Source organism: Ictalurus punctatus, chromosome 22, assembly GCF_001660625.3.
Source record: "Ictalurus punctatus breed USDA103 chromosome 22, Coco_2.0, whole genome shotgun sequence".
In the NCBI taxonomy this organism is placed as follows: domain Eukaryota; kingdom Metazoa; phylum Chordata; class Actinopteri; order Siluriformes; family Ictaluridae; genus Ictalurus; species Ictalurus punctatus.
The window spans coordinates 4,871,888-4,889,059 of NC_030437.2; the positions used below are offsets into that span (position 1 = coordinate 4,871,888).

Here is a 17,172-nt window from a genome sequence, read left to right on the forward strand (position 1 = left end):
AGTAAAAAAAAAAAGTCTAGAAATAGGTTTAATAAACATATTTGGATAAATCTGTCTATATTCAAGATATTTTCACTTGTGTATTGTGTACTTAGATTATACTAAATGTCTAAAACATCTTTATAAATACAAAAGTTTGGTTTTATTTGTGTTCAGTTTCTTTGTAGCCAGTAACAGTAGTAGGAGACGTGTATACTGTAGTACCGTCAGTGGGGTTGGCAAACTCTTGCGGTACTGGAGCTCCATCAGACAGAGCCACAGATCCTGCATCAATGGTTCCACCTTCGACCTGCACCATCTGATCCCTTGTTCCACACTCATACTCTGAATATGTGCTATCACCTGTACGCCGAAACTTCACAACACTGCAGGACAGATGGGGAGACAGAAAGACATCAACTGTTATCTCCGAAGACATAGTCGTATTTATTTTCAACTCATGGTGTTGGGTACAGTAACACAGGCATTCTGTCACTATTTAGAGGAGAATTACTGCAGCGTTCAGTGGCTGATGAGTCATCGCTCCTGCAGGCAGAATTAAGCTGACCAGACAAAACATAATCCTGAAACAACAGAAGTCCTGTATAACGGAGTGTTACCAAGACAACAGGAGAACTTCATGTCTGACCAAACTGTGTTTTAACTTGAAAAACTCCTTTGTTTGAAAATCATTTAACATCAAGAATAAACTCTTAAAGAGAGATGAAGTAGGGAATTATACTGTATGTGGGGGCGTGCCGTTAGAGGAAAACAATCAATGACAGGTTGTGTGATGTGGCCCGATACAAGTCAGAGTTACTGGTGCCACCCCAAAGTTGATTATTTTGCTGTACAAGTATGTCTTGTTTATAAGTGTTTTAGCCACAATTTAAGCTACATTTGTTTATATTAGCTACAATAATTTTATATTGTATTAAAGAATGACTCATCATACTTATTATAGCTATATAGTTTATAGTTATAATTAATGCTGTGGAACATCAGTGAAACAAATTAGTTCCTGTTAGCAGCTATAAACAGTCATTTGTGACCAACCTGTCCTTTTTCCCTCTGCTGAAATTAATAAGATTAAAAAATTCAGCTTGTCAAGACAAGATATCTAGAAAATACAAAGTTCTACAAGCTGAAGACTTTCCCCATGGTGCACTTATAGGAACAGCTTTACCTCTAACTGTTAGAAAGCTCTGACACTGGAGACCCCTTCCATGAATATTAAATAAACGTCTCCTTACAGAAAACTTTGCCATCTCAATGATTATGCATTGTTCTTTGTTAAACACTTAAATTCGCCATACACGTCACAGTGAATTAAGTAGCTGTTATTATAGAAAAGAAAACATATTAGAATGAGCAAATTAATATCAACCTGTGGTTTGCCTTGCAGTCAAACCTGTTGTCAGAGCTGTAGTTATAGAAAATTAATCGACACCTTCTGAACAATCAGAACTTGACAATAATACATCACACAAAATGGAAACAATACACTGCCAACTGATAACCAGATTCCCAAACTCGCTCATTAAGACAAATGCTTCACGAATGTCCCACTTTATTAAAAATGTTATATTGTATTTGTATTAATAGGATTTTAGCTTTTTATAAAACCAACAAACAAACAAAAACCAATCGCTGTGTGCACTGCTCTTACCAAATATGCATATCCAGCTTATTACAAACAGTATTTTAGTGAATAAAAACTCCAGCCTAAGAGAGAAAGAGGGGGAGGAAGACAATACAATAGAGTAGCAAGCCAAAGAAGAAGAGATGTTTGAAAAAGGAGAGGTAGGAAAAAACATAAGGCCACAGCATTCAAAGAAGAAGAAAAATTCAACTGAAGGGAGATAGAAAATGACAGACAATGAAGAAAAAGTGAGAAACAAAGAGAAAGAGAGATACACAGAGCAGAAGAAGAAATCAAGAAAGAAGTACTGGATGAGGTGAAATAAAGACTACCAAAAAGTCATGGAGTGAGAACAAGAAGGAGAGAGGACAGTGCTGGAGATAGATCATAAAGTGAAAATAACAAAGCCAGGCAGCCAGAGAAGAACACAGCGAAACAGATATAGAGAAATTGTTGTTAGCTTGACACAACATACAACACTATATCACATCAAATGCACAAGCATGGAAATTCAAATTCCACCAGTTGACGAAAATGTTCTGGACACCCACATGTCCTAGACTATGCATTTGTTTAGCCAAATATGGCAACAATGCCTCAATAAAAGGCCACCTTTATTCCAGACGCCAGCAGAATCCGAAAGTGCACCATGGTCTATCCAGGACCAGACCTCTAAAGTAGGAGTACCAGAGTACCTCTGCAGGATGAGGAGCATACTTACTGGACATCAACACTATCATCAGAGGTTTATTAACTACAATCAACACATCAGAGAAGTTGCACTACCTCAAGCTTCATCTGTATTTCAGGGACAGTGTGCCCTGGCCTTAACCACAGCTAGTTGTACTGGAAGTTCACACGCTGACAATAAATCGGAAATAAAGGAGGTGTGTTTAACCGGTGTACCAGCAACATTTAGAAAAGCACACCGAAGTCAAATGTGCCTAAAATCATTAACAAATGCAAAAGCATATCAAGTCCATGACAGATAGATTGTAACAGTGAGACCTGATGCTAGAACACAGGCTTTAGTCAGGGTGACAAGTTCAGCGACTTTGGCTGAGAAGTTAACAGAGAGACAACAATGAGCATTAAGCCACCACATGGGACAAACAGATAGCCCATCCAGTATGTTTGCATCCATTTAAAATCTGTGCTGAGCCTTCTGTAAACAAAATCAGATTTTCGTCAATTCCTGAAGGTGGTGCGTGAGATAACACCACACAATCATGATCACCTTCACTCACATCTTGAGTATCAGACACTGCAGTCATCATTAACGATGAGGAATTTGTGATTTTAGCCTGCTAAAGGCTAATGTTAGGAGCTGTGGGAGCAGCCAGCCAGTTAATCCATCTCTGGGTAGTGACATCCATCACATGAGCTGAAGACAACAGGTAAATTACAGCATGAGGGCAACAAACAGTGAGATGTTGTGATAATACACCTAAAGCACAGGCAGTAACAGCTAGCTAAAGCCATAATGGTTCACGATCATTTACCAAGATATTTACATACCACCTGTTGTCTAATTGATGTGTGATCGGCTGCAAATAAGCTCTCACAATGGACATTTCTATTTGAGTGGACGGGTAGGAGGAAGAAAGATTGAGTATTGGGAAGCATGCTGTAGCAGCCGCACCGGTATTTGGAGCACATTTCATGCCATTCTGCTTAAGATCAGCTGATTTTCTCCAAGTACCAGTGCTTATGACAACATTGGCACTCATCACTAGAAATGTTAGAGCTTTTGCCCTGAGTTTGTTGATTATTTGCCAGCACTCTGTATCCCAGTGGATATGTCCAGTTTCACAGTGGTGTCTCTATCATATGTTGCAGTTCAGCCAAGTAGGCTTTAAAATAGGCAACACTTAATGCAAATCAATATTTAAACCATTAGCCCACTGACTAACAGATGCCAAAAAAGTCTTCAACAGTGGTACATGAACTACCCCAATGCAACAGAAAATCTTCAGTAAAAGGCAAAGTCCCACTGACCCATTCTTATTCTTGTAACAATCAACAACTTTATGTCAGCATTCAGTGGAATGCACACTGTTGCAAATAATCATGAGGAAGTCCATCCATCTTCTACCACTTAGTCCTTTTCAGGGTCACCTGGAGCCTATCCCAGGAAGCATTAGGCACAAGGCGGGGTACACCCTGGACAGGGTGCCAATCCATCACAGGGCACAATCACATACACAACCATTCATACACTACGGACACTTTAGACACCCCAATCAGCCTACCACGCATGTCTTTGGACTAGGGGAGGAAACCCCCGCAGCACAGGGAGAACATACTAACTCCGCACACACATGGCCCTGGCAGGACTCGAACCCCGGACCCTGGAGGTGTGAGGCGAACGTGCTAACTACTAAGCCACCGTACGCCCCATGAGTCATTTACTTTGTGCCTTTACTTTGTCTAAATCATCTGGCATATGCACTTCATAACACATTCAGAGAATGCAGCTAGTACAACTCGAATTTATGTGTCAGTAGTGTCAAAAACGAGCCAACACCCTGTTCACTGGAATGTTTGAACTTTTTTGCCAAGCAATTTATCAGTTCTGGACTCAGAGGTTTGTGTTTGAGGGTTACTTTTGATTCATTGCTTTTTAACTTAGAATCCATCACAAAGAATGCACCTATACGGTAGCCGCACCTATATAGTTGCTGCAGGATCCCATCACATATCCTCTATCTCCTTATCAGAGGATGAAGACTTAAGCTCCTTAAGGAGAGGATGCATCCTCTTTTTCATAGGAAATTTTGACTTCATCTTTTTTATCTCCACATTTTCTTTGTCAAGCTGTTCAAGTTTGACTCGAAGGGCATCAACAGAGCATTCAGGGGGTGTTTTGAGCAGAAACTGCTGCAGGTTTATGATTAGAACATTCTTGTGCCAATTTGGATCGTTCTTAGACCCGAGCAGAAATCTTCTCATGTTGCTCATTCATGAGCAAGGAGTGTCATTGTCCGGAAACCTGCACAGCTCTTTCAAAGTCCTTTTTCTTCACACATTTCTCCAAGGCAGAATAACGGCACTCTATCTGGTTTGTGAGGTTAAACTCCTTGCACATTTCTGCCTTTTCTTCAAGCACAACTATCAAACATCTGCTCTAACTCCCTTCCAACTTCAGCATAATCAGCAAAGTACAGAAAGTAAGAACAAGTACAAAGTACACCTGGGGAATACTAGCCATAGGATCTTGGTTAGTAGTCCTAGTAACTACAACAGTTGAAACCCTCCTAGTTCACTAGAGAAAATACCTCTCCCTGCAGGAGACTAACAACAATGAAGCACAAAAAAAAGTTCAAAATTCAGAATACCGGTTCCATTTCCTGGCACGTTCTTTTTACAGGGTGACTAACTCACCCGTGTGGTCATAACAGTAGTACAAGTGGAAGGAATAGGAAGTCATCACTGTCCAACCAGAGTCCCCAAACTGTTGTAATTTATTAAGCTTAAATACAAACATATTCGGGTACACGTCCACGAAAGGGAGCCTGGGTTTTATTTACTGCAACTCAGCACTGTGAAGTGTGGGGCCACTGCTGAGCACTGATCTGAGAGCTGTTAGATAAAGAGAGAGTGCTGAGAACTGCCAGTGTTCCTAATGACTGTAATCACATCTCTCAGTCTTATCATGGACGAACAAAGCACTCATGCAGAGACAGGCAGTGTAATTAAGCAGAAGCCTTCATTTAGTGGCTCTAATAGCAAAAGGGCCTTCATCAAACCGGTAATGCTACTTCACCAATGATCTGAATACAGCACAGAACAAGACTGGAGAAAGAAACACAATGCAACAGTATACTTGTACTTCTGTATAGTGTCTCAGGCTTACTACTGTTAATGTGGACACTTCAAAATATCATTTATTTTACTGGCAGCTTCCAGAAAGGGGCTCGTTTTGGAGCAGAATTGTGGTTCTTACATATTGTTGAGGGTGATGTTAAATTCTTTGCTGTTATATCCAGAATATTCCTTGCTGATATATCCAGATAGAGAAGGTTCACTGGCTCGTGTAATAAACAGGAACGAGGTGGATCACTTTCTCAATCACTCGTTTTACAAAAAGTTTTTGGAAGAGAAAATAGAACTAATGTAATGTAATGTCTTCAAAGTCTTTATTGGTCACAGCACGGTGAAATTCTTTTCTTCGCATACCCCAGCATGTCAGGAAGTTGGGGTCAGAGAGCAGGGTCAGCCATGATATGGCACCCCTGTAGCAGAGAGGGATAAGGGCCTTGCTCATGGGCCCAACAGTGGCAGCAAGTAAATGGACATAGCACACTTTGTACAATCAAAGTACAAATTCCACAATGGGACAATTCATAGAATCATAGGTTTTTTATGATTTGAAAAAAAGAGCTGGCTAACATCAAGTGCTGCTTTTCTGCTCACCATGCCTGCTATTCAGAAGAGGCATTGCATGATTAAGGGTTTAAACAATGGTATAAAGAAATTACCAATCATGACTGGCATTGCCTCCAGGTTTCTTTGGATGGTTAAGCATTCTAGCTTTTTAAAGTAGTTTTGAATAGATACATAGGGAAAGCTTTAGGTGAAACCTCTTTTTGTAGGCGTGTATATATACAACTTTGACAAACTAAGCAGATTAGGTAACCACATATGACATACCATGTTACGTCTAACTAGTTGAAACTATTCTTTCTAAAGGAAAAAAAACAGATAACATGCTAGTAATGTGTAGTTGCCAGAATAGCTTCAGTGCTCCCTGGTGTAGATTCTACAAGTCACTGGAACTGTACTGGAGTAACGAACACTATTCTTCTAAAAGATTTTCCCTCAATGGAGAGCATTGTTTAACATGTCATTCCCCAATCTCCCATTGGTGTTCACCTGGATTGAGGTCTGTTGACTGTGAAGGCCATAGCACATGATTTACATCATTTTCATCCACGTCAAACCATTAAGTGAGCCCTCACATCCTGTGTATAGTGGTGGAGAAATCCTAGAAGAGACCACGCCCATCAGGATAGAAATGTTTCATAACACACATGATCAGTCAGAAGAAATGCCCCCCCCTGCAGCATAATGGAGTGACCATTGCCTTAATCTGTCATCTGTCTGTGTGTTGAAAAGAAAGACCGTGTGTAGAAACACGAGTATCCATTGCAACATAGTATTTGTGACCGAATGCTAAACCATCTACTGTTCGAAACCAATCTAACCCTTTGCCAGAGGTCAGCCCAATGGCTAAAATCTAAAGAAAAATGAAAAAAATAAATAAAAGAAATTAACATTTAAAATAGATTGGTTGCTTTCTGGACTGACAGCATACTGTTAAACAGCTAATTTGGGGGAAATTCTTTTATTTTAAATAGAAACTACTCATTTTCATTTAATTTATACACAGACATTTATGTCACTGTGAAACAAATTTCAACCATGAGCCTTTGAGATAGTGAAAGATATAAATTTATACCTATTGTATGTGACCTTTATTCTAGTCTCCAAACTTACGGGTCTTCACTGAGTTCCTCAGTTTCCTCAGATTGGATTGGCGTAGATTGCCACTAGGTATGAATGAGTGCATGAAAGTGTATATATATATATATTTAGCCCTGTAATGGGCTGGTGTCCCATTTGGCGTGATTTGTCCCGCCTTGTGCCCAGGAAAGGCTTCTGATCCACTACAACCCTGGCAAGGATAAAGACTGTAAAGTGAGTGAGTGTGAGTCATTTTTTAAGTCATATGACGGTTCTTTTCAGACAGTGTGTATAAATCCTATGCTGTAGTGATCAAAACACGATACTCAGAACACATTCACTGATAACTGATAATATAGGAAGATAGCTGAAGCTGGAAGATAGCTGAGGAGTTCAGGAATGATGACTTTGTTGAATGGTTTGTGATGAATAAATGAAAAGGGGCATATTGCTTTTTGTGGAGCGGGAGTAAAAAAACCATGCCTTTTTTTTCCTAGTAGCTGGAATTTTATCAGTTTCAGAAACACATTGCTTCTATCAACTGAAAATAAATTACATGAGATGTAAGAGTTTTGCTACTGCCTTCATAGATAAGTTTTTGTTTTTTTTATCTTTTTTTTTATCTGTCCAACTCTATTGCCTTTCTGCTTTTCTTTTTTCGGAATTTAAAAAAATCTTGGCAAGAAATTAGCAAGAAGAGGCTGTGAGAGAAGGTAGAGACAGATGAAGGTCACTTGCATTAAGATACTTCTTGGCACTAGCCCAATTTATGTCTTAGTACAGATTACCATTTCAAAGAAGACACAACATGGATCAGACATTGGCACATCTAATACACTATGTGGCCAAAGGTATGTGGACATTGACCATCACAACCATATGTCAGCCTTTTTTCAAACTGTTGCCACAAAGTCTGAAGCACACAATTGGCTAGAATAGCTTTGAATGCTGTAGCCTTATGATTTCCCTTTACTTGAACTAAGGTGCCCAAACCTGTTCCAGCATGACAATGCCCCCATCATTGTAGACAAACTCAACTGTCCTGCACCAAACCCTAACTTAACCCCACTGAACACTTTTGGAATACATTGGAACTCTGACTGCATGCCAGACCTTCTCAACCAACATTAATAATGCTCTCATCACAGAGAATCACAGAGATCCCCACAGCCATATTCCAAAATATAGTGGAAAGCCTTTCCAGAAGAATGTAGTCTGTTAAAGCAGCAAAGGGAAACCAAGTTCATATTAATTAATGCCCATAGTTTTGGAATGGGATGCTCATTAAGGCTGTGGTGGTCAGGTGTCCACATACATTTGGCCACGTAGTGTATATGGTAAAAGGAAAAATAAAACACAGAAAAAACTCCATCTGTGGCAAAGTACACACACACACACACACACACACACACACACACACACACACACCATTGTTCTGAAGAAATAAAAGAAAAAATATATTAACATTAGCATTAAACCTTCTTATACTGTATTATTTACATTAATGGATTCTGAAACACTAGAGTTAATTGAATAACAGAGAGAATGCTGAGATGGTGGTGTAGCCTGCAACATGTATCTGGTAAAAGCAACAGCATATTCAGATGAATATGAAACTCTTCAGTAATTAAAGCTTAATCATAATTAATCATAATCTCAATAATCTCAAAGGTCGTTCCCTAAATTCATCAAAATACCTGCACTGTGTCCAGGTGGGTGATGGATAACCAGATCTTTCAGATGCACTGCAAAATTTTCAAATGTTAAAATTTCAATTTAAAACTAGAAATCTGCTTAAAGTGGCCCACAGAGACAAGCTATACCACTGCCAAAGTCAATACTTTTCAACTACCTGTCCTAATATGAATAATGTATTGGTCAAAGACTCTAAGATTCTGGTAATGCAGCTAATTTCTTTGTGTTTCTCCACCATTGAAACATTTTACAGTAATAAATTAGTTTTTATTAAACTACATTTTCAGTTTCTCACAGCCATGCCACCAACTAGAGCAAATACCTATATTATCCTGAAAAGTAGCATGCTCTTTGCTAAATGCCTTCTCCATTTCCATCTTATTGCATTTACAGTCCCTTAGAGTAGAGACTATAGGGTTCAGTGCTTGCTGATGTACCTGCTATTACCACTGAGAGCTTTAGGTAGATTTAGACTCGCCATGAGCATTTGTTTTCTAGCACTTTTAGGATAAATCCCATCAGATTTAAGCACAAGTCTATGTGATAAAAACATCTCCTGAAACTCTATCGTTGCTTTTGCCAAATATGAGGTTGTACACATATGTAATACATTTGTTTTGTAAACAAACAAACAAACAAATTAATTAATACAATAGAATGTATACTAGAAAAAAACATACATACTATAAAAAGTCTGGGTTACTGTGGGAATAAATTTAAGACACAGGAAAACACAAGGGTAACAGATTATGTAGTTTATTGAGAATCACTATCATAATGGGGAGTTAATAGGGCTTGTAGGAGAATAATTTGTAGGCGAGAGGTCATATGATGTGTTTGTAGCAAAGCTACTATCATCATCAGGGGAAATAATAAACGGGCCCTCCACAGAAGTTATGGGAAGAAATTGAGCTTCAGTTTGAGTGGAAGCATGAACATAGGTCACCGATGGAATGATACGATAGGCGGGAGAATAGGGAGGCCCAGTTGGTGCAGGTGAGGAGCAGAGACTTTCCAGCACAGCTGTCACATCAATGGCCAAATAAGCCAGCTGATGACATATATATTCACCCAGGCCACCCAGGCCTGTGAAATTGAGCAGCTGCGAGAAAGACCAGCTGCAGGAGGGCGATGATCAGCTGGACGGAGATCAGACAGAAAGGACGGAAATTAGATAAAACAGTAGTGGTAACACTTAAAATATATTCACATAAATATATGTACAAGCACATGCAAAGAATGTAGGAAACAGGTATCAATACATGACATGTAAAAAGCATAAAACTGGGGAAAAAAACACACTCATACGATGTTTTCAGAAAAACACACACCCACACACTCACAAAAATGTTCAAGAGAAACACACATACACACACACGCGCGCACACACACACACACACACACACACACACACACACACACACACATACTCACAGAATGTCTAAGAAGCACAAAAAAACATAAACATACTTAGAATTAGAGGAAAAATACGTGTAACATTAAGCAATAATAAAAACATATCTCACCCATAATGTAGAAATGATGAAAATATCCAAATTGTTCAGGACAACGGGCGATGAGATGCGCCCAGCTCGATTACCGGAATTGGGAATGGCAGTAGGGCCTTGGAAAATGTTTTAAATACCCCAAAAGAAAAACATGAAGATAAGGGGATATCCAATAACTGAAAATGTGTTTTAAGAGGATTTCAGAACGAGAAAAGCTTGTTCTAATGGTATTTCAAAATTGAGGAAAGTTGGATTTAAGGAGAATCAGAAAAAGACGTTAATAAAGCATATTAGGATTCCAAAAGAATGAGATAATTGGGTCTAATCTGTATATAAGACTGTATAAATAGGGCACTGAATCTGTGATTAGAGTCAGATCACTTTTGGGACGTCTCACGAAGGGATCTCATGTTTTTTGAATGATAAACTGGACTTTTGCTTCTCTCATCTATCTTGTTTGTGGCTTCATTTTGATCAGTAAATTGAAGATTACTGTATTGACTAAGTAGAGGAAATTCAGCAACCTAGTTGTTTTAGATACGACGCATGTAACCCTGTTCCCTGAGAAGGGAACGAGATGTTGCGTTTAGCACAACGCTATGGGAGTGCCTCTCGTGCATGACCGGCATCTGAAGCTTGTGTAAAATCATGCCTATTTATAGGCCTGCCATGATCAAGTGACGTGGCAATTAAGCGCGTCGCATGATATAAATATGGCATCTGTGAACTACGCCATCAGCCTCTATTATCTGAATCGAAGACGCAATTCACAGGCCTGCACTGGTATGACAAAGCTACGCAACGTCTCGTTCCCTTCTCAGGGAACAGGGTTACATGCGTAAACCAGACGTTCCCTTTCAAAGGAAACTTAGACAATGCATTTAGCATAACACTATGGGAACGAGAATACCCACTCCGTCAAACCGAGGGTACGGCCTGTTCAAAAAGACCCAAGCCCGAGGGTCACTGCAAGACACTTGAGCCCGGGGTGGAATGAATTTCCAGGCTGCAATAGCGAATGAATGTGTGTGGCGTAGACAACCCTGCAGCAGCACACACATCCTGTAAGGATACCCCTTTGGACAAAGCCTTTGCGGAGGCGACCGCCCTGGTCAAATGAGCCCTTATGCCCAGAGGCATAGCGAGACCGTGCCTCATAAGCATTAGGGATTACTTCCACTATGCAATTAGAGATGTGCTGCTTTGACACAGCATCACCTCTACTGTTGCCGCCAAAGCAGACCAGCAGCTGTGCCGACTTACGCCACTGGCCGGAGCGGTGGACGTAAGTACAGAGAATCCTTACTGGACACAGCAGGTGCATTCTCTCTTGTTCTGGTGTGGGGAAAGGAGGACGAAAAGCCGGCAACACCACAGGGTGGGCAGCCGAATTAGGCACTTTAGGAATATAATCCGGCATAGGATACAGGAAGGCCTTGGCTAATCCAGGGGCAAAGTCAAGGCAGGAAGGGGCAACAGAAAGAGTTTGTAGATCTCCTACTCACTTGAGAGTTGTCAGGGCCAACAGAAGAGCTACCTTTAGAGTCAGAAGCTTCTCAGAGGCTGACTCTAAGGGCTCAAATGGGGCACCCGACAGACCTTCTAGGACCACAGAAAGGTCCCAGGAAGGTATGCGCGGCCTGCAGATGGACCTCAAAGTTAGAGGATGTTGCCCCACAGAAGCTCCATCAACAGGGGCGTGGCTGGCCGAAATGGCAGCCACGTAAACCCTGATTGTAGAAGGAACCCACCCCGCTGAGAAACGTTCTTGTAAGAACTCCAGGACTGTAGCTATTGCGCAGTTAACTGGGTCTACAGTGGATCCCTGCATATGGGAATCTCCCAAGGAGTGCCATCTAGCAGGGATTTTATCTCTCAGAACCATATTCGAGCTGGCCAATAAGTTGCTACTAGCAGCAGATATAGACTGTCTTGGCGAACTCTAGCTAGAACTTGTGGGAACAGAGTGATCGGGGGAAAAGCGTACAGATGTGACCTCGGCCACATGTGCACAATGGCGCCCAGTCCTAATTGTGTGGGAGGAGTGAGGGCGAACCACAGCAGGACGTGTGTTGTCTCCTCTGAGGCAAACACATGCAGTCCCGCTTGGTCAAACCTCACCATATGGACTCCACCACTTGTGGATGGAGCCACCATTTCCTGGGCCTCAGCCCCTGCCTCAACAGGATGTCTGCCCCCATATTCCCAGAATGTACATTGCACTCACTGACAAACTTTCCTTCTGCCCAGAGTAGAATTAGTTGCCCGTGCCTGAACAGGGGGCATAATTCTCCCTGGTGGTCAATATATGAGACCACCGGTGTATTGTCTGTAAACACATGGTGACCTCTCAATTGAGGAAGAAGGAATTTCAGTGTTAGAAATATGGCCCACATTTCTAGGCAATTTATATGCCACTCCAGATGAGGGCCACTCCAGAAATCGTGAGCTAGACAGCTGTCTAAGACTGCGCTCAAGCCCTTGAGGGAGGTGTCTGTCATTACCGTCTTGCGCTAAGGAGACACCCCTAGAGTGTGACCCAAGGCTAGAAACCAGGGACACTCAGATTCTCATGACACGTATGCATTGCCACGTGACACTGATTACTCTCAGAGGTTTCGTCATTGGACGAAACCCCCAACTTCTCAGCCACCACTGAACAGTCTCCTGTGCAACAGGCCCATAAGCTCCAATAGTCTCCCAAGATCTAGCTTTATCTTGCTCAGTGTTGATAGGTTTGACCCTACACATGTTAGGGATAGAAACGCCCTCATCATAGTAGAATCCTGATAACCCCTAGAAAAGTTGTCCACTGCACTGGAGAAAGCATACTTTTCTGAGGTTCAACCTGAGCCCCAAGCTCTTCATGTGGGCGAGAACAACAACTCGATGATGAACCACCAGTTCCCTGGAGCGTGCTAGAGTTAACCAGTCATTCAGGCAGTTTAGTACAGTGGTTTTCAAAGTGGGGGCTGCCAGGGGGCACCCGGGGGGCCTCAACAATTTGGTCAGAGCCACCAAGCCCATCCCTCCCACTAGTATGTTTTCTCTTTCTCACTCTCAGACAACCACACACACAATCAATTCCTAATGTAATGTAATTTAAAGATGTAAGATGTGATTATTAATTTAAAAAAAGGGGGATATATTCAGAAGTCTTTATTTTTAATGTGTTTTAAAGACATCTTGCAAAAGGGGGGCCTCTTTCAAATGTTAATGACATTTGGGGGGCCTTGCCCTGGAAAAGTTTGGGAACCCCTGGTTTAGTACACGGATGCCCTGGAGTCACAATGGAGCCAGAGTGACATCCATGCACTTTGTGAAGGTGCAAGGGGATAAAGCTAGCAATATTTCTATGTGGAAATATGCACCTTTTAGATCTATCATCACAAACCAATCCTCAGTCTGAATCTGTGGAACAATAAGTTTGGGCGTCAGCATCTTGAGCCTGTATGTCCGAAAAGTACAGTTCAGATGATCCAGATCTAAAATTGGCCGCATACTCCTCTATTTTTTTGCGGACCAGGAAATAACGGCTGTAAAACCTCCCTCCCTCAGGGAACAGGGAACATGCTCTATGGCCCCTATATCTAAGAGGGATCTTACTTCCTGCGCTAATGTCAGGCTCTGGTCTGTACTGACTACTGTGGTGAGCACACCTCTGAACCGGGGTGGTCGAGCTCTAAACTGGACCCGGTAACCATTTTCTACAGTAGACAGAATGCATGGAAACACATTTGGCAGTAGTTTCCACGCTGCCAGACAGTCTTTTAGTGACGTTAACTATTTCACATTCTATTGGAGGGAAAGCATCAGATTTCCGTTGCCCTGTGACAGCTCGCTGACCAGAGAACACTGAAAACTTGGGACAGCCTTGGCTAGGGGAGGCCCTATAGTAGCACTGGGGGCTAACTGCCCTAAAAACCTCATGTCCCCTGAGCATAGCTAAATAGCCATGCCATTCATTCCCCACAATGGCCGAATAATCCAACCTCATGGGGTTATAGATACGGCTTATGCATGGTTTCCCCCCTGAAGCCTGATTTTTTGTCATGCACTTCTGGAAAATATGGGAGGTTCCTGCAGTGTGAGGGATTTACTTTCGCTGGGGAGAAAAAAGCTCATCCAGCCTTAGTAATCACTTCAAGCAGCTCTTTATATTCTGCTCTCAGTTTTTAGCATATCCTTCTGGCTCCTCGGTGTCAGAGAGGAATTATTACTATTATTTTTGTGTGTGTTTGTGTGGTTTTTTTGGGTTTTTTTGGGGGGGGTTCCCTCCCCTTTTGGCTTTCCATAGCGGAAGGAGTCGCCGCAATGCAAGCTCCAAAATCCAGCAGAGACAGAGCAAGAGATAGAGCAGTGCTCGTGTCCGGCTCTTCTTCCGGATCCATAAGAGGTCCCCCGGACCTGAGACGGCTAGCTGCCTTGGCAGCGGCCAGCCCAGATCCGCGAGACTCTGAAACCCAACTCGCTTCGGCTTCCAGGAAGAGAGCGAGTCGCGAGCAGAGCTACCTAATGTAGGCATTACCAAGTGCAGCCTCTCAAGGTTGTCATCGCATGCTCCAACCCTTAGACACGTCACCCAGAAAGGGTGCAGTACTCCCGTGATGAAAAGGGAGCAAGCCGTAACACACTTCCTGAATTCTCTCACTCATATTTTTCTCTCTCGCTCATTCCTTTTTTTCCCCCTTCTCTTTTTTAAAAGGGATAGAAAAGTCCAGAGATTTTGAGAAAAGATAGAGAAGAAATGAAGCATCTTTTTGTTTCTTTACCCAAACAACCGACATGCAGTCTTCGCTAAAGATAATAAGGTTGTTGGCGGGGTTCACAGGTGCCATATTTATATCATGCGACACGCTTAATTGCCACGTCACCTGATCATGGTAGGCCTATAAATAGGCATGATTTTATACAAGCTTCTGATGCCGGTCACGCAAGAGAAGTGCTCCCATAGTGTTATGCTAAATGCAACGTCGAATTTCCCTTTGAAAGGGAACACAGGTGTGGATTAGTAAAAAAAAGGATTTCATGGAAATATTTTAGCCCAAAATATGGGTGCCTCTGCCAGGAGGTAAACACTTGGCCATAGATAGACCTTTCAAGAAGTTAATGATCCCACTGGGATACCTGCTTTGACTGACAGTCATTTTGTGTTTATTTAGTTTATTTGTGTGATGAAGAATATAAAAAGCTGCTTTTTCATCTAAGCTTAAAAGCTAGCAAGTTATTGTGAACAGAAAAGGTTCACATGCCCAACACATCTGTGATCACACCTGTTATTTCTTGCTAAAATGCTAAGTATCTTATCTCCCATATTGGAGATCTGATTGAATACCACTGAATGCCTGACCCCTGCTGGGTCAGATAGTATCTGGGCACCATGCCAGTGTCACAGTCTGAGAGCAGAAAGAGGACGCCAATAGCATCAGCAATATTTCCATTCCTCACTGTGTTGTGGAGGAGGGTCTCATGGTATCCAATTGATGTTCAGGGCCAAACCAGGTCCTAAACAAAGGCCTGACCACTAGAGTTGTGCCTAACTAGTCAAGTAATAAAAGCATTATGGGGAAGTGCTTCTACACTTAATTCTTTAAAGTTTTAATTTGATAGCTTTGGTAACCATTCATTTGGTTAATGAGTGGAATAGAGAAGTACTCAGTCAGCCCTGATATGTTTTGTGCATGAGATGTGCTTCTTCAATTTTGTCCTGGTTACCAACCAAACATAACTATCAAGTAATTGATTTCTGCTACCATCGTGGATTTTTTGGTGACATGGGTCCTAGTAATTGTTAGGCCTTTTCTAAGGCAAAAAAAAAAGTACAATAACCTGGCTGCATAAGTCTTCACACCCCTAAAATAATACTTAGTTGAAGCACCTTTAGATCTTACCATAGCATTCAATCTTTTTAGGTCAATCAATCTGGCACATCCTGACTTGTAGTATTTTGCCATTCTTCATTGCAAAAAAATTTTAAATTGGCAAATTGGCTGGGCATCTCCTATGCACAGCCCTCTTCAGGTCACTCCACAGATTTTCGGTTGGATTTAGATCTGGACTCTGGCTGGGCCATTCCAAAACTCTGATCTTGTTTTGCTGAAGCCATTCTTTTGTTGATTTGGAGGTGTTGCTTCAGGTTCTTGTCATCCTGAAAGGTAAAATTCCTCTTCATCTGAAGTGTTTTAGCAGGGATTTTTTTTTTTTTTTTTTGTTGCCAAAATTGACTGGTATTTGGAGATATTCATTATTCCCTGCACTCTGATTAAAGCCCCAGTTCCAGCTGAAGAAAAGCAGCCCTAAGGCATGATGATGCCTCCACCATATTTCACTGTGGAGATGGTGTACTTTTAGTGATGAGATGTGGGTTTTGTTGTAGTTTTTTTGTACCAAACATATATTTTGGTATTATAGCCAAAAAGTTCAACTTTGGTCTCATCATACCATGACCAATTATTTCACATAGTTTTGGGAGATTGGATGCATTTTTTTTGTGCAAACTTTAGCCTGGCTTGGATTTTTCTTTTGGTTAAAAAAGACTTCTGTCTTGCCACCCTACCCTGTAGCCCAGCAATTTAACAATTGGGGAGATTGTTGTCACGTGAAGGGAGCTACCAATACTTGCTGCAATTCTTTTGATGTTGCTGTCGGCCTCTTGGCAGCCTCCCTGATCACTTTTTTCCTGATCTTCTCATCAATTTTAGAGGAATGTCCTGTTCTTAGTAGTGTCACTGCCATGACATATTTTCTCCACTTATTGATTATTGTCTTTACAGTGTTCCATGGTATATCCAGTGCCTTGGAAATTTTTTGTAACCCTCTCCTGATATTTTTCAACATTGAGTTCCCGTACCTGCTTTGTAAGCTCTTTGTGGCCCGTGGCTT

At 41.5% G+C, this 17,172-nt stretch overlaps 1 protein-coding gene and 1 long non-coding RNA gene across 4 annotated transcripts in view; both read right to left on the bottom strand.

The window, feature by feature from the left end:
- svopa (SV2 related protein a) overlaps positions 1-17,172 on the bottom strand; it is a 43,954-nt gene that overhangs the window by 24,707 nt on the left and 2,075 nt on the right. For all 3 annotated transcript variants that reach the window (XM_017452464.3, XM_017452463.3, XM_017452462.3), the window contains exon 2: positions 205-365. In XM_017452464.3, coding sequence (XP_017307953.1) covers positions 205-365 — 161 coding nt within the window. The remainder of the gene's footprint in view (positions 1-204; positions 366-17,172) is intronic.
- Positions 9,523-10,387, bottom strand: LOC108256013 (uncharacterized). Its single transcript, XR_001810205.3, has 2 exons — positions 10,309-10,387; positions 9,523-9,921 (listed from the first exon to the last, which is right to left on the bottom strand). It is a non-coding gene; the product is annotated as an uncharacterized LOC108256013 (long non-coding RNA).